The sequence below is a fragment of the Xenia sp. Carnegie-2017 genome, unplaced genomic scaffold, assembly GCF_021976095.1.
Source record: "Xenia sp. Carnegie-2017 unplaced genomic scaffold, XeniaSp_v1 HiC_scaffold_25, whole genome shotgun sequence".
Taxonomy (NCBI): Eukaryota; Metazoa; Cnidaria; class Anthozoa; order Malacalcyonacea; family Xeniidae; genus Xenia; species Xenia sp. Carnegie-2017.
Genome location: NW_025813488.1, coordinates 7,611,901 through 7,631,355, shown reverse-complemented (window position 1 = coordinate 7,631,355; position 19,455 = coordinate 7,611,901). Strand labels below are relative to the sequence as shown.

Below are 19,455 nucleotides of genomic sequence, written 5' to 3'. Positions count from 1 at the left end.
CCTTGGGTTACAATGTTAGTTCTTTTCGACTAATAAACCAATCTCACCAGGTACATGAGAGCTCTTATAGGTACGAATTTCCATTAGTCCTCCAATATTGGACAGTAACTTTTCTTTCATATCGCCGGAACTCTCATTGATGGAAATTCTGTACAATGCCATTTCCTGCCAATCACTCCAATAGGCAAAACCATTATAAACATCAAGTCCAAATGGATGAGATAAAAAAGTGAAAAGTTTCCGTTTTTCTGAACCATCAAAATCGGACACCATCAGATGATCTAAACGCGCATCAATCCAGTAAAGTTTTGAATTAACATAATCGATTGCGAGGCCATTTGGCCAGCCCATATTGTCTCCTTCTGAAATGGTTTTTCGGGAACTGGAACTACCATCCATGTCACTTCGTTCGATTTTAGCATATCGTCCCCAGTCCGTCCAAAATAGCAAACTAAATCAGACAAAAAATATTGTGGTTTTTGTCGGATTTGAAGTGAAGTCGACACTTCTACGATCAACAGATCCATAATCCGTGATCTACTCGCGTCAAGATCAACGATCTTACTATCCACAGATCAAGATACACTGATACCCTATACAAAATGTCCTTCGCAACAAATCAAGATGCACATAAAGACGTACAAGTTGAAATCAAAGATCTAGCATCTGCAAAACAGGATATCCAAGTAAAAATAAACAATCTACGATGAGGATTTCAATCACAAGTTAAAATCCGCGACATAAATCAAGATCTAGAAGTTGAGATGTCCAATTGGTGATGGACACCTACAAACAAGGATTTCATTCACATGTCAAGAAATATGCTAACGATCTTTCATACGCATAAGAATATCTACGCAAGTTGTAATTGTAAAAAAGTCCTACCCCCTATTTGGATGAACCACAATTGCTCGAGGTCTGTTTTCTAAGTCAAGTCGAATGAGCGTGCGTCGATATCTACCATCAAGTTTTGATACAGAGATTGTTTTCAATCTCGCATCAGTCCAGTAAAGATTCCTCCCCACCCAATCGACAGCCACTCCATCAACTTCTCCTATACTCTCGTTCTGCACAGTCTGCATGTCCGAGCCATCAAATCCGATGCGATAGAGTTGACCAGAATTGCTGAAATATAACTTTTGTGTTTTTACGTCATAGTCAACACCGATAGCCGTACGCAGTCCAAAAACAGGCACAATAGCGTCTTGTTTTTCTCCGTTATTGAATACATAGCCACGAATTCGAGTTTTCATGGCGACAATGACAAAGCTGTCCAAACGTTTGCACGTTCTATTGTCCTTCATTAACACCATACCGATTTCGCATGCGCATTTGCATCCACTGGTCACATGACTAGAAAGCAAGCTAAGTTGCTCGCAACCATAGTGTTTACAGAAGTTCTTCGATTGACCTTGTCTCGATGGATGGTATATTTGAACGTCCCTGAGAAGTTTCCTGTCTTTTATCACTTCGGTCACCTTGCCTTGTACAATATCTACCTTGTACAGCTGTTCATCAACCCAGTCGGTCACATAAAGGTAGGAGCGATACAACGACATGGCAAATGGATGTGAGATTTGATCTTGACCGGGTCCTCCTGCAACCAAACGACGATCGTTCCCATTATAATCGACCACAAATATCGCATCAAAATGAGCATCCGCCCAGTACACCATCTGGTTGATGTAATCGAGTGAGATCGCATTAGGCCAAGTGATATTGTTACTGACAAGTGGTCGACAATCCGCACCATCCATGCTGCATCGTCCAATCAAAGCACGTCTACTTCCCCAATCTGTATAGAACAGATATCTTGAAAGGAAACAAAAACATGATCATGCTGAGTTAATCGAAATTCCAATGTACGAAACACAAAGTCACCATTACGTCATACCTCACTTTCGGATCAACAGCCAGACCACGTGGAGAACCAAGACCGTCGACCAAAATATGTCTGTAACGTCCATTGAGATTGACAACGTCGATTCTTCCACCACGAGATTCGGTGAAATATACGTTATCAGCAATCCAATCCACTGCCATTCCTTCAGGCATAGAGACCAGTGGATAAAATGGGCTACACAAAAGTGCAGAGGAAATTACGTACAACGTTAGAGTGCCTACATTAAAATAACTTCTTCAGATAGTTAAATCGAATTAAGGAACATTTGGAATAAATTTGATACGACGAAAATTTTATCTTAATGGTTTTTATGGCATAGTAGTAGTTGACTCCATACCGGATGTGGCGTAAAGAGTAGAACACATACATTGAAGATGTGGCTTTTATTACACTGAATAAAGCTGCTATAGCAAATCTTCTTTAAAAAACAGCACTGCAAATTTGTGAAGTCACATAGGTGTATAGTTTGACGATCTCGTTTGTGAAACCTACCCTCGCAATGTTACTTCCGTAGATGGAGCGGAAGATCTTCCTTTCTTTAACATCAGTAAAGAAAACATAACTGGAGTTGAAATGATAATCCAAAGCAACAGCATGGTTTAGATCAGCAAGAAAAACACCAGACCGACGGCCATCGATGGTAGAGTTGATGATTTTATCAATATGAGAAACTAGTATGATGGGCTGAACTGAATCTACAAATTCAAATCAGGATGGTGAGATTCAAACAAGTTGCATTGACAATAGATAGAAGTCGGTTGGTCGATGCTCAGAACATTGACGTACCATCTGGTTTACAGTAAATGTGATGGACTAACTCGTAACCATGGTAACACGCACACTTGAAGGAGCCATGCGAGTTGACGCAAATGTGATCGCAGACTTTTGACTTGCATTCATCCACATCTGTCATATATAGAGAGAGGTTGAAAACCAGTACGAGCATTCTTTGCTAAAGGTTCAAATTCAAAATCTCCCATACCTATGCAGCTTTTATTGTTGACATCTTTTTCATAACCAAGTCCACAGTAACAGTGAGCCCCGGATGGGGTCTGTTGGCAATTCATATCACCGCAATTGGTGCGATTAAGACACTCGTTATGTTCTACACAAACAATGGATAATATGGGATAAAGGAGGATTGCAAGAGATATTTATGAGAAGATGCTGGCTACCCACCACAAGATGATCCACCGTGATGTGAATGCTGCCGTTCGTCCGATTGATCGAGACAATCATATTTCCCGTTACAGACAGCTGTGATATTTATACATTGATGGCTGGCAAGACATTTCCATTCATTACTTGCACAAGAGCGTCGAGCTAAAATTCAAACAAAGAAAATTGTGTTGATACTGAAAAGTACATCATTGCCGTAACACTAAATTCTCACCACAAACATCATGTGATTCGTCTGAACCATCAGCGCAATCACTGTCACCATCGCATAAATATGTCAGAGGAACACATTCATCAGTTTCAGCACATCGGGTCTGGCCAACTGAACATGGTTTTGTCACATCTGTGCTCAAAGAGAAGAATAAAAATGACCACAAAGTGGACCAAGAGAGAAATATTTTGGGAAAAACAACGGATAAGATGCAGTCCGAGATAACACTTAGAGATGTTGAAAGTAAAAAAACCCACATTGATGGCAAAGGAAATAGAAATGAGGTGACAGAGACACAATCGAGTTGGTGCATAAAATAAAAAGACCAGACACTGAGCCAATGGAAGAGATGCACAAACTCTAGTTCCACTCATTTTTCAAGCTCATAAAATGAATAAACTAACTGAGCTTCAAAATTTATTCAAGATGACGAATCATCGAATCATTACTTCTTTGCATTCACTTACTCATTGAGCATTCCATTTCATCTGCGCCATCACGACAATCTCTATTTCCATTACAAAGTAAATCTTTTGAAATACATGTCAAGCCATCATCACATGAATACTTCACAAAGGACACGAAACACCTAGAATTCACACAATGCATGTACTGTTTTCTTGCCAATATTTACGATGGAGAGTTTAATTGTTGCTCTTCACTTACTGCAATTCCGTTCATCTCGTCCATCTGGACAATCGGCCTCACCGTCGCAGAGCCATGACTTGCGTACACATGGAACAGTGTTATTATAACATGGTATCTCCTCACTGCTACATGATCGACTGTCTAAATATCACACATAAAGACAATATGAGTATATAACAAATGCCAGACAACACTAGCCATAAATTAGAAATAACTAACAATTGCAGCCTTTCTCATCTTGTCCATTATCACAGTCTTCGTAATGATCACAATGCCAATGAAATGGAATGCAACGAGTGCCACAGGAAAACTTATTCTGACTCTTGCAGTCCAATTTCCTTTCTGCTAAGTTTAATAAACAAATATGAAAAGGTACACTAGTCATAAAAAGTATGAGAAAATGTGTGACAAATTTTTCGAGGCAAGCAGAAAAGAAAGTACAAGTTAAACTTGAAACACCCTAAAACCCATACATGTATCAAATAGTTGACAAGAAGTTATTCAAATTTATACAAAAAATAACAAAAATGGTAAAACTAACATACAATAAAAACAAAAATACACACTGAGTTGCTTTCTAAGTCACCAGCCATGTCAACTTGACACAACCTTTGAGATAAGCAACAATTACAAAGGTAAAACCAACAAAGACTTTTACTCCTAAAATACAAATTTTCAGCAAAATTGTAATGTACTGATTTCTTTAGAAAAATATCTTCATTTATTGGCGTTCCATTGACTGAATAAAAAAATGCTTGCATTGCAGGAATGAAAAACCTCAGGCTTCACTACTGTACACACTTGTAAAGTACAGACTTACTAAAGGTGAGCAACGGGGTATGCGTTTTCAAGTATATGCAAATGTTGTACAAAAAAACCATTAAAAACCGCACATTAACGATAAATCAAAACAAACAATTGCGTAATTAAAGAAAGAAAAAGATATGAAACAATATAGTTGTTTCAAATAAAACTAATCGTTATCGTGACATTTAATAGTCAAAACAAAGGCTAACTACGTCTATAATTGCTAAGTATGGATGTTGTGACATAAACATAAGCACAATATTTTAACTAAACTTCAATTCCGTTCTTATTCTTATAAGCAAGTAAGGACCTTTATGGTTATAAATATGTTTATGTCGTAAATGAGAACACTGATAAAAAGACTTTTATTGAGCCGAGGCAGACACAAATATACAAAATATACACTAAGACTAAATTGCATCGACATATTCCTACGTACCACAAATTTCTTTATCTTCGTCGCGTCCATTATCACAGTCACTGTCGCCATCACAAACCCAATCTTTAAACGTACATTGATGATCGGAGCACCTAAACTCTTCTATTTCACAAGCAGTACCTTGAGCAATTGAATGACGATAGAGTCAAATTACGGTCGACATAAAAAATTAACCCGAAACATAATTTGGAATTTCCGTTATGGGGCAAATTCGTCGAGATGTCTTCACCCAGAAAACAACTTAATGTTTCAGCTTGAGAAGATACTAAGTAAAGGATTGGGTTTAATAACAGCGGGATAAGTCTCGGCAAATGACTAATTTGGATATTATAGCGATAACGCGCCACGTGCATTCGTCAACTGTACGTTCATTGCATTACCTGCAACTGTATGATTAGGAATGTTATTGTATCACGTTATTTTTACTCCAGTGAAAGATTCAAACTCAAAATTGGTTTTAAAGTTGTTGTAGTTAATGGATTTATTAAAATTGAAGCATTAAGCAGACGCTGTGTAAAACATTCTACCTGAACCTTCGACGCGTAACTTTGCCAAAAGAATTACAGCAACGATGAAGAAGCTGAGGAAAGCCATGAAAAACAACTTTTCCAATGTTTAACGTCAAAAACGATTTCCCAAATTTTGTTTGCACTTATTCTTTGTAATTTCATAAACGTTTCGAGTTGTAAATCTTTATTCCATCACTCACAATAAAACATTACAAATGCGAGAAAGAACAAAGACAAGAGCTGAACAACAAAGACTCGGTCTGATTGGTCGAGTCAACCAATTTCATTTAACCATGGTCTTGTTTTCAAGTGCAAAAACCGGAGTACAAATCGTTTTCTTATTTGTAAAAAGAATTCCAAAAATTCGCTTATTTCGATACTGGACGCAAAAAATACACAAAACATCAGTGTGGGAACATTGTGTTCTTTTAAAAGCAATACAAATTGGCAAGATGACTAACGTCAGATTTACATAAACTAGGGATTAACATATTATCGCATAAATTACCATCTCATAAAATACGAAAATACTGCTTTCATCTGAAAGATTTTTATCGTCTTTGCGCAGGATATTGCCACTCGAGCGAACACCGTTTAATTAAATCATTTTACGCTTTGATTTGAAATTCCTTCGTTGCAACCACAAAGATGAAATAAAGGTAAAAGAAGTTGAATCTCTGTCATATACATATTAAATGCGGCGAATATAAAGCGCACAAATTTAACACCAATATCACCAAAGGAATTCATACAGCAACGCAAGCATTGCATAAGCCATCGATCCCGTTTAAATGAAGAATACGTTTGAGCAATGAAACCCTTGTCGGGTTATGTGTAGTTTTTGTCATAAAATCAGTCAATGTGAATAAGTACAAAATTTATTGACAGAAATACACAAAACGACAAAAAAATATATATAGATGTTCTCCAGTTTCAGGATTACTGAATCTGTATTTGCGCTTTCGGCTACTAGACAGACAAAGGAAGGGTTAGATGAAGAGGAGGAAAGTTCAAGGTTCCAAAAATGTAACAAAAATGAATTGAATTTTAAGTAACAGAAACAAATTCTTCTGGAAACAAACTTCAGTAGCATTGAAAAGGAATTAGTTAGTTTGATCACTTCTCGGCTACAACGAAACACAGACTTTTGTCATAGCTAGCACTTTGTTTTGTGGTTTGTGCATTTTTATTCACACTAAGACATATTTAACTTAATATGGAATACAGTTTCGGTTTTCTTGCTCCTTCCGCAATGTGTGTAACTTGGAATAAAGGGGGGGGGAGGATAAGAATAAAGGCATGGAAGAGAGAGAGAGAGAGAGATAGGACGTGAGTTAGTTTATACAATTTCGTTAACTGCAAGAAGTCTTGCTGGGTTTTTTTGCGAACATTACGAAAATTGCTGATACTTAACTCATTCATCAAAATTAGTCAAAGACCTTCCCGAATGAAAACAGGTGTCAAGTTTAGTAGTCCTGTTGCGAGTCAAAATATCATCTTCGTCGTTTTCTCTGTCATCGAAAAGCGAACCATATCTAAGGTTAGTCTAAGTCATATCTTATTTGCTAAAAGCAAAAAATATGTAACTGCCAATAATGAGACGCACACATGCGCATTAAATCAAATAAAAAGAAAAAAAAAACAAAAAAGTCCACCAGATTTCGCGATAAACATGCATATCTTCCCATATATCTTAATCTGTGCACATTGCGAAAAATACACTCACTTAAGTAATATTTACGAAGAGCATGTGTAAAGGCAGACATAGTTAACGGACTAGCGTGCATAAAGACTTCCATATTTCAAATATTTCAAATGCATATAGTCATGTTTGATTAGAACATCAAAAATTCTGTGATAAGATGTTTGCGGTAATTCTAAAGCAATCCACGGACCGATATTTAAAAGAACACGGGCACAAGGTGCGCAAGAACACATGTTCAAGCGATGTTATAACATTTAAGTGACGAAGAAAGACAAGATACGCCTCCGATCAAATTTGTCATCAAATATAAGCCGGCAATACTTACTGTCGTTACAGTCATTATCTCCGACGATCATTCGAGAAATTGATTCAGCTTGACCTCGACATGACTTCATATATTCACAGCTTATAAATTATTTTCTTTGTAGAAAAGTAAACCGAGTTATGATGAATACGGAAGGAAATCAAACATTGATGTCGTGTTCAGGAGTAAAAGCGCCGGATGTTCTCCTTGTGATGATCGGTTTTGCAGCGGCAGTTCTGAACGTTTTGCTACTTTTAGTAATGTACAATGAACGCAAAAGGTTCTTTCGAACCAGAGTGTCATTTCTAATCGCTAACCTGGCTCTCGCCGACTGTCTAACAGGAATGATGTTGGTACTAGTCATGGTTTTAAAATTTGCTCAAAAAGACAAAACTTTGCATGGTTTTCAGTTTCTTTTTTTATGTGGAAGCATTCAGTTGTCATTCTATACATTAATATTCATGTCTGTGGATCGCCTAATCGTGGCCATAAAACCAATGACGTGGTCAAACATTCTCACGAAGAGAAAGACGATTATTGGAATCATTCTGATATGGGGCTTTGCAATAGTTGGCAGTGTAGTTATGAAATACGCGACCACTAGACGTCTTTTGTTTCTGCTGTTTCTGGAAATAATTGTCCTTTCCTTCATATTCATCCATATAGTCATATTTCTCGTGTTACGTCGACAAAGACGTAGTCTGAGTAACTCCGGCAGTTCAGCGGATGTATCTCATGTGATGGATTTATCTTTACAAGCATGCCATGCCCACATCACCTCGATTGTCCTCACTCTAATGTTGGTTTTGATCGTTACCTACATGCCGTATATCGTCTTTTCCAACATCATTTTTGCTCGACAAGGAAGTGGAATGTCACTTCTCGTGTACGACAGTGGTTTTCGTTATGCACAAGCATTTTCCTATCTCAACTATGCTGCAAATCCTGTTGTTTACGCCTGGAGACTACGCGTGTATCGCAGAGCCTTTTCTCGATGATTCTTAAATTAACATTGTAAAATACTCCAGCTTGCGTAATGGCATAAGCGCAGCTGTAAAATATCCACCTAGGCACGTATCAAAAACGCAGCAGCAGTTCATTTGTTTCGCTCGACATATCTATTAGTTTGCAAGACGTTGAAACATTGAATGATTCCTTGTTGGCAAGAATTGATGTTCTGCCAAGGTCGACTCAAGCACTCATCCAACCTTTCTACGCAGGCTATCAACTGCGGCAGAGCTGCTTTATCATCACCTTCGATCATTTTATCGATGCCAACCTTTAAACAAGCACCGGCATCGTCGATCTCTTTCAATCTTGCAGCAACGTCCATTTCTTCTTTGCAAAAGGGGCATTTGTAACGGATTCGTTCACGTGAAACAACACGACGATGACATCGTCTGCATTTCAAAATGGGTACCAGACACTCCAAGTCGGCGTACAACGGCCAGGCTTCGATACAAGCGGGACAGGAACAAGTGAAATAGTACTGCTTTTTCAGTTCAGCCTGTCGTTCGGCAAGAGGAGTGACGGCTGATACGTAACCATAGTTATCAAAAACTTCGTCACCTTTACGGACAGTTTGGATTGCCCGCATCACGCATGTATCCCCGTAGAAATTGCGGGTCACACAGGGATCACATGAATGGTTGAAGAGACTGAATGTCGGATAGATAGCGGCAGCAATTTCGATGGTGTGAGAATTGACCAAATCTTTTTCTTTTTGAATAAATTCGGATATTTCGTGGGCATTGCAGGGTAAAACCTGGAGCATGCGCAGTATGTGACTAGCAGCAAAAAGTACATCGAAGTCATCCTTTTGTTTAGTGGTGGGTGAACCAAAATACCCAGAAGACGCTAGACATTTGACCAGTAAAACAGCCAAAACTGATCTACGAAACAGATCACTTGTTGAACGATCTTCAGTGTGGGCAACAAGATTGTACACTTCAAAATAACTATTACCGTACGCAGGTTTTGTGAATGAGCCATCGCCTGATAACTGTTCTTCAGGACGTTTATCGTTTTTGAATTTCTTTAACACCGGCCACGTCGTCTTCGTCATGACACGAAGAGCGAGAAAGCCAAACTTTTCGACACCGCAATTGGACAAGAAGTCAAGATACTTGCACTCGTACTTGTGATAAAGCCAGGCTGCTCTCTCGCATGTCCGACTGCAGAATGCGACTCGAGCACACTGACGACATGGAAATGAAGACAGCAGTCGCTTCAAACAATGCTGACAGTGCGTCAAATAGTTTTCACACAAAAGTACGGATGCATAAGGCTTCTCTATGGCAACAACATCACCAACTTTTATTTCTTCTACTGCTTTGACCTGACGACCTTTCTCATCATCTGACGTCACCTCAACTTTGGATGACAGACAAGGAAAAGTCTCATTTTTATCTCCTGTCACAGCAACCCCTATTGTGCAGTCAATGCGCTGTTCAATATTGTCACTATGTTCGTCTTGCTGTTTCAATACTTCTTTACTCCTAGTCATCCACATTTCCAAGGTTTTGCAATGCCCATTGTACTTTTCTTTTGAAAGATTGGACATTGAAAGCAGCTCGTGAGCTTTGTTAAAGTTCTCAAAGGCTTTCAATGGTTCATGCATGAAGAAGTGACATTTTCCTTGCCTTTCAAACAGTTTATACTTTAAAGTGTTCGGATAACCATAAGCTAATGCCAGATTGATATCAAGCAGGCATTGACTGTATTGTTTCATGTGGATCAAGACAGCTGACCGATTTGCCACTGCCATGGAGAATTCTGGCTCATCTCCACACAGTGGAGCAAAATTCACACTTTTGTTGTACAAGATTAAAGCATCTGAAAATTTTTTGAGCTGAAACTTCTTGTTTCCATCATTCCTTGATGATACCGACTTTGTTTTACACTTGCCTTGAAACTTTTCCTTAATCACAACTGCACTTTGAACACAGTCAAGTTGCCAAGTAAAGGAAACACGTTCGAGATCTAATTGAAGACTGGAGAACTGTTCTGACATTTGGATCAGTTGTCCTTCTTCCTTAAGTCTTCTATAAATAATGCCATACCACTCTTCCATCAAACACTCCTCACTTTGGCTATTTTTCCGGGAAATCGTTAAACGTGGGACAAATTCTAAATATGAAAGTAATTACAAAAATATACGCTATGTAACTAATTCAAATGATATTAAATTGTATTAACGTCTTTCAACATGGGATAAATTCTAAATATGAAAGTCACTACTAAAATATACGCCATGTAACTAATTCAAATGATATTAAATTGTATTAACGTTTTTCAACATGGGATAAATTCTAAATATGAAAGTCACAACTAAAATATACGCTATGTAACTAATTCAAATGATATTAAATTGTATTAACGTCTTTCAACATGGGATAAATTCTAAATATGAAAGTCACTACTAAAATATACGCCATGTAACTAATTCAAATGATATTAAATTGTATTAATAAATACGATATCGTGTCGAAGAATGCTTGATACTTACTTCTTTTACACAAACAACACAACACACATGCACAAGAGATCTGTGTAACGGATATAAATCATTTCAACACAAATGGCAACTTTAAAAATTGTTCATTGCCAATTGCCATGTCACAAAAGAACAAATAAATTTTAAAATTAGCCAGGAAATTTAAATATTTTAAAAATACCATCGAAATAAAGCGTTTTAATGACGACCCAAATCTTCGAAGAAAGTTCGTCGCAACTTACCGATAGATTATAACGCAGAAGTATTTTAAACATGGCGTTGTCTAACGATGACGTTATGATAAAGATTGGCGATTTTAGCATTCGACCAGCCACTACGAATGGAGAAAAACGTTTTTACACCGCATCCTTTCATCTTAACTAAGCCTGAGTAAGTATTTTGAAAAATCTTCTTCCTTTCTAGGTAATTACGGCTTAACAAAGTATGTTTATCAGGTGGATTATTAAATATTAGTGACACATCTTCATTATACGTTCATATTTGATTAGGTGATCAATTGATTTGATCATTAATTCAATAATAAATGTTTGGTCATTATTCTTGTCATGGTTGTAAAATGACGTGGAAATTTTGCTTGATTTCAGTATGATCTTATATATTTAATGTCAGGTGGATTCCTGATTCAAAAGCCAGTAGCTGTGTTTTATGTAAAGAAAGGTTTACACAAGTTCGCAGACGCCACCATTGTCGGGTTTGTGGAAATGTGCTGTGTGGGAAATGTTGTTTTGAAAAAGTAAGAGGTGTATCAACCATATAAATAATGAATGTTTCTCCAAGTATTATTAGTTAAGCTTATTTTTTTCAGGTATACCTGCCACAATATGGTGATGATGAACAATCAAGAGTTTGCAATGCATGTCTTCCAGTCAGCATTATGATCACCAAAGCAAGATCATTGCAAATGGTACATCCAAGAAAGCTTGAAATACTTGTGTATATATATATATATATATTGCTAAAATCAAATGCTTAAACCATACATTTGGTGTCCCAAGTGCAGGAGTCACCATTTTACTATGGTGATAGCCGGGAGGGCACATTGTTATACACTTTGTATATATATATATATGACATTCATACACACTTGAAAAAATTGTTTATAGGCATCACGTTTGGAGTCAGCAAAATCCTTGGCAGATGCATGTGCGGAGGAAAAAATGTTAAAAAAAGTAAATGAAAATATATTAAGCTCAATATGTGTTTTAATGCATTTCATCATTATTTTGATCCTTCTATAACAAAGGTTGTTGAGACAGGTGGAGTTCAAGCCATCATACATTTAGCACAGACCAACATCGCTGATATCAAGGAAACTGTTGCTGAAGCTTTAAATAATTTAGCCTTGTGCATACCGTTACATTCAATGGTTGTCGATTGTGGTGGAGTCAAAGCCATTTGCAGGTAAAATCTAATTGTTTAAGTATCTATTGAAGCATGGTAATTTGAGAAATCATTTCTGTATGTTATTTACTCTAGTATTTTATCTTCAACTGGTGACAGTCATTCTCAAGCAACAATAAAAGCTCTCAGCACTCTTAAACTGCTTGCAAAATCAGAAAAATTGAAAGTTTTGAGTAAGTGACAAGTTGACTGAGAGAGGTGTTCTTAGAATGAGAACATGCTTTTGCCTAAAAAACGTTTGCCTTGTGAATATTTTAGTTGTGGCAGAAGGAGCTCTAGTACCATTAATGGCCCTGTCTATGTCCACAAATAATACCACTGTTGTTCTTTCTCTAACTACCCTTGGGATTATATTGGAAAATCCTATCAATGTTGCTACTTTTGCACAGGTTTAAATTTTGTTTGTTTCAATTAGACTATCATTTACATAAGTGCAGATAATCTGTTAGATTTCATCATATTTCATCACGTGTCAGTATACTTGACCACGTCATAATTTATTTCTGTTTCACTACACATCTTTACATTTCATCATATTTCATCAGTGTACTTGACCATGTCACACTTTAATTCTGTTGCACGATAAATCTGTTTATTTCACCATATTTCATCACGTGTCAGTGTACTTGACCTCGTAGTTGACTTGACCAGCTGCCCAAGTTCATGGTAATGGAAACGACCAGCTGTAAATACTAATTACAACTATGGAGTAATTACCTTGCTCAGTCAAATTTTCTGATAAATCATCTGCGTATGCGCAGTCTGCTTGAGCATGCGCAGTTGACTTGACCAGCTGCCCAAGTTCATGGTCATGGCAACGACCAGCTGAATGTACTAGTACCGATTATGGAGTAATTAGCTCGCTCAGTCACAAAATTTCCGATAAATCATCTTCGCATGCGCAGTCGATTTGACCAGATGCCAAAGTTTATGGTCACGGCAACGACCAAATGCATCTACTAGCACCGATTTTGAAGTAAATAGCATGTGTAGTAACAATTTAATAGAGAAATCATCTGCGCATGCGCTCGGGCGTGCGCAGTCCACTTAACTAATTGGTCATAGTAACTATATGTAACTGCACTACATTGTGGCAATTAGGTCATTTATTCGCAAATTATTAAAGAAATCATCTGGGCATGCGCAATAGTGACTTTAATAATATCACAACTTTTGTAAGGCTTTGAATTTATGTATGTATATACATAAAGCTAATTCTAGGTTTAGTAGATGTCAACTGGCAGGGGAAGCTGGGTGCGATATAGTATGCAGTGGCTTAGGAGCCCACACTTCGGTGGCGACCGCACTCTCTCTGCGTACCAAGAGCAAAGCCTATCGCAGGCGATTTCGGGGTCTGATGGGCGGAAGCTTGCTATTGCATCTCCCAAGTAGGATAGCGTGGAGGGGCCGAAATCTCCTACCGAAACGTTAACATGCGGCGTTCTAGTGCCTTACGTATAACAAGGTATCGGGAAGCATAGCCCGAAAACGGGGTTTTTTGCTTTCGAATTTCATCTTTTTGTTCTCATAAAATAAACCAAGGAATGTTTCAATGAACTACTTCTGACACTGTGCCTTTTCTGACTTATAACTTTAGACAACCTTAAACATGTTTTATACAATTTTATTGGTATTTTATTGGTTTTATTGGTGACATCTTTCTGAGTAAACGCTCTCACGAGCAAACCATCTATGGGCTTCATGGCAGACAGGATTATCGGGTTTTCTTAATAAACATGAGACGCTCTAGTGCTCAACTATCTCGGGGTATCGGGGAGGAATAGACAGAAAACGGGATTTTTGTTTTCAAAATTTGCATTTCATCACAAGAATTCTTCTAATAAAAGAAACTAGAACATCCAAGGATACTGTAAATGTTCAAAAAAGCCTTTTTGACTTCATTTGTGTTCATTTGGATTCAAAGGACTTCTTTTGATCGCATAGAGACAGCCGTCCAACTTAGTACGTAAATGCATGTAGTATGCATTTCGTTGTAAGAAACCACCCTACCCTCCACCAAAGAATATCCAGAATTTTTAACTGTTATTTAAAGATATTTATAATTCGATATATAACACTGTATTTCTGTTTCACTACACATCTTTACATTTCATCATATTTCATCACGTGTCATTCTGTTGCACAATAAATCTTTACGTTTCATCATATTTCATCACGTGTCAGTGTACTTGTCCACGTCACACTTCGTTCATTTTGCAGAACTTCAAGAATGGTCTTCAAACAATGCTACGTATAGCCAAATCAAACGATGAAAAGGTGTTTGTCAAGAATATTTAGATTGTCCAGAAACGTCAATATGTTTTATAAAAGCATTTTGAAACTAGGTACAAGAGGTTTCGCTGCGCATATTGGCACTTCTTGCTCGTACCACTGACGAATTGCGAAAAAAATTCTTGAAGTAATATTCACCGTCCTTTGTCACATATTTCATGGTCTTCACCTGATGTATGTCATTTCGTAAAATTATTTTTAGGAAGATAATTACTGTGGAAATTGCATCAAAAACTCTTTGAAACGCTGTCCAAAAAATCTCGAGGTATTACCTGTTCCCTTTTATCTGCATGCCGAAAAGTTCTTAATCACGTCAGAATCAAAATGCTTCCCTTTTTTTTTGAGGTCTATTCAAATGGAGTCTGTGCGATTGCCAACCTTGCAGTTTGTCCAGATGTTCAGGTGATCTTTCTTACGTAGACTGTAGACACTAGGTGTATAATTAGGACCCTTACAAATCAAACAGAGTTGTGTATCGTGTAGAATTTGTGTATTTAAATTTTAAATCGCTAAAATTCAAAAAGTATATGATGGTCTTTGAGGTGAAAACGTTTATCAATGGAGAATCAAATTATGTTGTTTGGAGAATCGAAACTATTTTTTCTCTGTTTAGTCGGCGTTATTGGACTTTATTGACATCATTTGCAACCTTATTGTCTCCCATTCCGAGAACTCTAACATTCAGGTAACAAATATAGTAGTTCTTATAATGATTTCTCTCGTGTTAATGTTAATTTGTGATCCGAAAGTTACAGGTCTCAAGAGCTGTGGCAAATTTTTCTAAACACAAAGAGAACTCAAGGTTTTTGGTATTGCTTGATCTCTTTTTACTTGATCTTTTGTTCAAATTGAAGTCATTCACACAGCTTTTGTTCATTCACCTAGATTTTGTCCCATTTTTTAGTCATTCACTCAGCTTTTGTCCAATTTTAGCTCATTCACGCAGCTTTTGTCCAATTTTAGCTTATTCACGCAGCTTTTGTCCAATTTTAGCTCATTCACGCAGCTTTTGTCCAATTTTAGCTCATTCACGCAGCTTTTGTCCAATTTTAGCTCATTCACGCAGCTTTGTCCAATTTTAGCTCATTCACGCAGCTTTTGTCCAATTTTACCTCATTCACGCAGCTTTTGTCCAATTTTAGCTCATTCACGCAGCTTTTGTCCAATTTTAGCTCATTCACGCAGCTTTTGTCCAATTTTAGTCATTCACCAGCTTTTGTCCAATTTTTTAGTCATTCACCTAGATTTTATCCAAATTTTAGTCATTCGCGGCGTGTTGTTACACGATTTATTGTAATTGTACAAGCATGAAGTATTTTTCATAACTGTCTCTTGGGTTTTTTTTCAGGTTTCATACTTGCCGCTGATCATCTCGTCCCATGTCAATGTGAGTCGATGATGCAATTTCTGCTTAGTGAAAATTTTTTCTTATCTTTTGATCATGATATTTTCCCTCCATATGCAGAGCACGGAATGTGCAATCCGAACAAATGGCCTTCGTACTATATTTTACCTCGTCGAATATCAACCAGACGCAACAATATCAGCTTTGATTAAAAAGTAGGAAATACTGATTCATTCATTGTCTATTTTTGCCTTGAAGCTTTCTTTGATTGTCTGTCAGCTAAGTCACAAAGAATTCGACACTTTAAATTTATTTTGTTTCATCTTCGGATTAGAGGATTAATGATTTTCATCTTCTGATTAGAGGATTAATGATTTTTATTTCTTCTTCAGCGACGGTATAAACGGACTGATGCGTGGTTTGCTGCTGTTCCCCGAGTCGATTTCTCGTGTCAGAGAGACGTTGCTTCAAAACTTTCCCGAGATCGGTTTTCCATTCTGATAAACCCAAGAGTGGTGATGAATGTAAGTCGAACGAATATTCGAGGGGGGGGAGGGAAGGAAAATATTTTGCGCATTCTTGTATTCTAACTATTCCACCCACTCTCGCTCATTTCATATCAACTTTACTTTCAATTGAAATCTGCCTTGCGAAAGTCAGTCTTGAGTCACGTGTATCATCTTCGAACCATCACTCTAGTTATAGTTTTCTGTTTTCCAGGATTGTACGCGTTCAAAAAGTAATCATCGATGGAATGTACCAAAGACATTGCATATTATGTAGCATTAAATTTGAACCAGTCTTCACGAACCTTCTACTTCAAAATTGAATTTCCTGTCACGACGTAATTTAATTATTTTTATTTTTATTCATGTTTTCACACCGCACTGCATAAAACATTCTTAATTATTTTTAATTGTAAATATAATGTAAAGTAATTTTATTATTAATTATTATAACATGATTTCAGCCAGCAATGTTGTACTTGCCCTACCTTTGTAATTACGCACATTTATTTATGTGTAATTTACGTAGATGATATTTGATTATTCTACCAAACTTTATCCCCCGTTATCCGAAATGTTCTTGACCAGGTTAAGTGCAATATCCTTGGCGTGTTGAGCAAAGTTTTTGAGACGATTCTGCAACCGCTGCAAAGAGACAACGTCCTTGTTGTCTAGGACTTCTTCTCCATTCATCGTAAAATTCGCTATAGCTTTCAATCGAGCATTCAAGTTTTCCAACTCCAAACTTTCAATTTCTAAGTTATCGGCCCTCCTCCATAAACTTAGTGCTTCCTTATTGGTTGTTTTCGTATCGCGGAGCGAGAAATCAGGTTGATACGTCAATCGCGTCCTCCAGTCCGGTTCAAGGTTGCTGAACAGTCGATATCCAAAAGCCAGCATTCCCATTTGCTTGTGCGAAGCTTCGGTGAAGGATTTACTGCGTAAGCATGCCATGTATTGTTCGGATGACAAGGATGAGTCACATATCTTCGGATGATACATGTGAAATATACCTCTATCCGTCGCTCGTATCACTGTTAGGTCAGTGAGTAAAAATTTCCTGTATAATTTAACATCCTCCATTCCCCAACCTTGTATAGTCGTGTCAAATCCTTTCGTCGCTACGAAGTCGTTCCTATACATGCAAGTCATGCCAAAACCAAAATCTCGCCAGAATCCATTGTTCTTTCCAATATACATTCGCCTCTCAATGTCGGGAGGTCGACCGTCGTAGACAATGATAGGGTTATAAAGACTGAATACTATTGGATAATACACCATCTGTCCGGGTTCACTGTACAATCGACATCTTTCAAGGAAATCAGGATTGAAAAACACGTCCACATCGCAAAAGAACATGATGTTATTACCTTTTTCCCAGGCAATAACGCCTCTCTGCAAGCCGACACCCCGAGAAAAAGGCCCCTCCTCGAAAATTATTTTATAATGATGAAATTTTTCTCTTTTCTCGAACGCTTCAAGCAAGCTTTTCACAACCGTGCGGTTTTGCTCACCGAAATAAACGACGGTAAGATGAACTCTGCCATCATAACGAACACAAACATCGCCAAAGCGTTTCAAAAACAACTCGAATTTGTCAGTTCTTCCAGAAAGAGGTAAAATTAAATTGATGATTTCTTTCGAACTGTCCACGGTTTCCACATTTTCCACCAGTTCAATATTCGAGAAAGGTCGTCTTACTTTTACTCGATGATAAAGATTTGCTCTTCCAGTGCTAAAAATTAAATCATACTCCATTCCTGTCAAACGGTTTAATCTGCTGATGCCATTAACTAAATGATGTCGCTGCACTTTATGTTCACCCGGAAGTTCATCGTTCACAACGTCCACAGCAAACTTTAATATTTCTTCATGCTCTTGGATTCGGGCGCCCATAGGTCTTCTAGCCGGTCGGTCAACCAACCCATCTTTGTTTACACTATAAATACCATAACGTGTAAAACTATCAAACGAATTGACTGCAGTCTCGTCGGACGCACTTTTATCTTTGAGAAATCCCTTCTTGAACGACTCAGATTTCACTGCACTGAACTCTTGCGCACTGATGATCTTCTCGAGTTTCTTAAATTCCGATAGTTGCAACTTCAGTTGGGTATTTTCCTCCTTTAACGAAGCAAGTTGAGATGTCACGTCTTCAACGTAATTTTTCGCTTGGTCGTTTGAATAAGCTGTGCCATGCGGATGTCTCTGGTCATGAGCAGACTGTATCCGGTTGCGCGTCCTAACCACAGAAACAACGTCTCGTTTTAAGGTATTTTGCGTTTCCTTCTTGCAAGACAAGAGCAAAATATTGAGTGATATTTGAAGAACCACGACGACAAAAACGAGCAAAAGAAAAAAACAAAAACGACGAGCGTTAAATCTTGACATGACATGCCATCAAATTTTGGATGGAAAATCATCAAACCATTCAGTTTGAGGTGTAATGTTTCATGTTTCTCCTCAAATTTCCATAATTGAAAATACACCCTCAATAACATCTCGCACACCTTCATCCCTGCTTTTCTTGCAAGTTGATTTCTTCTAAGTTTGAACTTCGAGGTGTATCAACAAACAAGACAAATCTATTTTGCTTTTTTCCGGCATCAAACTTCACACCAAAACAAGATTTTTTACAGGTACATGTAGGCCATTCATTGGCGCGCGTGCTCAGCCAACCCGCAAAAAA

The 19,455-nt window shown here is 37.6% G+C and overlaps 7 protein-coding genes across 12 annotated transcripts in view; 2 read left to right on the top strand and 5 right to left on the bottom strand.

Moving 5' to 3' along the window:
* LOC124453564 (low-density lipoprotein receptor-related protein 1-like) overlaps window positions 1-2,598 on the bottom strand; it is a 30,470-nt gene extending 27,872 nt beyond the window's left edge. For both annotated transcript variants that reach the window (XM_047004346.1, XM_047004347.1), the window contains exons 1-4: window positions 2,396-2,598; window positions 1,895-2,077; window positions 886-1,812; window positions 48-451 (exon numbers count right to left, since the gene is read on the bottom strand). In XM_047004346.1, coding sequence (XP_046860302.1) covers window positions 48-451; window positions 886-1,812; window positions 1,895-2,077; window positions 2,396-2,499 — 1,618 coding nt within the window. In that variant the 5' untranslated portion in view covers window positions 2,500-2,598. The remainder of the gene's footprint in view (window positions 1-47; window positions 452-885; window positions 1,813-1,894; window positions 2,078-2,395) is intronic.
* Window positions 2,599-2,672: 74 nt separating this feature from the next.
* On the bottom strand, window positions 2,673-3,776 carry LOC124452516 (low-density lipoprotein receptor-related protein 1B-like). The gene is made up of 5 exons (XM_047003076.1): window positions 3,761-3,776; window positions 3,297-3,425; window positions 3,083-3,226; window positions 2,886-3,008; window positions 2,673-2,809 (listed from the first exon to the last, which is right to left on the bottom strand). Exons 1-5 carry the CDS (start codon window positions 3,774-3,776, stop codon window positions 2,673-2,675), a joined length of 549 nt encoding a protein of 182 aa, XP_046859032.1.
* Window positions 3,297-5,896, bottom strand: LOC124453572 (very low-density lipoprotein receptor-like). 2 transcript variants are annotated; one of them, XM_047004357.1, is made up of 6 exons: window positions 5,715-5,896; window positions 5,188-5,307; window positions 4,161-4,286; window positions 3,960-4,082; window positions 3,761-3,882; window positions 3,297-3,425 (listed from the first exon to the last, which is right to left on the bottom strand). In XM_047004357.1, the coding sequence occupies exons 1-5, from the start codon at window positions 5,779-5,781 to the stop codon at window positions 3,863-3,865; spliced, it is 456 nt and encodes a 151-aa protein (XP_046860313.1). In that variant the 5' UTR covers window positions 5,782-5,896; the 3' UTR covers window positions 3,297-3,425; window positions 3,761-3,862. The 2 variants fall into 2 exon arrangements, with proteins under 2 accessions (XP_046860313.1, XP_046860314.1); XM_047004358.1 differs by having other exon boundaries at window positions 4,161-4,283.
* Window positions 5,897-6,558: 662 nt separating this feature from the next.
* Window positions 6,559-10,778, bottom strand: LOC124453565 (SET and MYND domain-containing protein 4-like). Of its 2 annotated transcripts, XR_006951141.1 has the most exons (2): window positions 7,727-10,778; window positions 6,559-6,665 (listed from the first exon to the last, which is right to left on the bottom strand). XR_006951141.1 is itself a non-coding variant. In XM_047004348.1 (1 exon), the coding sequence occupies exon 1, from the start codon at window positions 10,776-10,778 to the stop codon at window positions 8,802-8,804; it is 1,977 nt and encodes a 658-aa protein (XP_046860304.1). In that variant the 3' UTR covers window positions 6,559-8,801. The 2 variants fall into 2 exon arrangements, 1 of the variants encoding a protein (XP_046860304.1); XM_047004348.1 differs by having other exon boundaries at window positions 6,559-10,778.
* LOC124452515 (sphingosine 1-phosphate receptor 1-like) lies at window positions 7,849-11,196 on the top strand. Its single transcript, XM_047003075.1, has one exon. It carries the CDS (start codon window positions 7,849-7,851, stop codon window positions 8,701-8,703), a length of 855 nt encoding a protein of 284 aa, XP_046859031.1. The 3' UTR covers window positions 8,704-11,196.
* Window positions 11,197-11,382: 186 nt separating this feature from the next.
* Window positions 11,383-17,237, top strand: LOC124453568 (zinc finger FYVE domain-containing protein 26-like). 3 transcript variants are annotated; one of them, XM_047004353.1, is made up of 17 exons: window positions 11,383-11,591; window positions 11,832-11,955; window positions 12,028-12,126; window positions 12,326-12,391; window positions 12,466-12,623; window positions 12,699-12,796; window positions 12,882-13,012; window positions 14,844-14,900; window positions 14,969-15,042; window positions 15,118-15,180; window positions 15,261-15,317; window positions 15,529-15,600; window positions 15,665-15,717; window positions 16,264-16,302; window positions 16,381-16,475; window positions 16,653-16,784; window positions 16,981-17,237. In XM_047004353.1, exons 1-10 carry the CDS (start codon window positions 11,542-11,544, stop codon window positions 15,155-15,157), a joined length of 897 nt encoding a protein of 298 aa, XP_046860309.1. In that variant the 5' UTR covers window positions 11,383-11,541; the 3' UTR covers window positions 15,158-15,180; window positions 15,261-15,317; window positions 15,529-15,600; window positions 15,665-15,717; window positions 16,264-16,302; window positions 16,381-16,475; window positions 16,653-16,784; window positions 16,981-17,237. The 3 variants fall into 3 exon arrangements, with proteins under 3 accessions (XP_046860309.1, XP_046860307.1, XP_046860308.1); XM_047004351.1 differs by having other exon boundaries at window positions 15,665-15,724; XM_047004352.1 differs by lacking the exon at window positions 15,665-15,717.
* Window positions 14,234-19,422, bottom strand: LOC124453566 (chondroitin sulfate N-acetylgalactosaminyltransferase 2-like). The gene has a single exon (XM_047004349.1). It carries the CDS (start codon window positions 19,155-19,157, stop codon window positions 17,322-17,324), a length of 1,836 nt encoding a protein of 611 aa, XP_046860305.1. The 5' UTR covers window positions 19,158-19,422; the 3' UTR covers window positions 14,234-17,321.
* Between the last annotated feature and the right edge of the window lie 33 nt (window positions 19,423-19,455).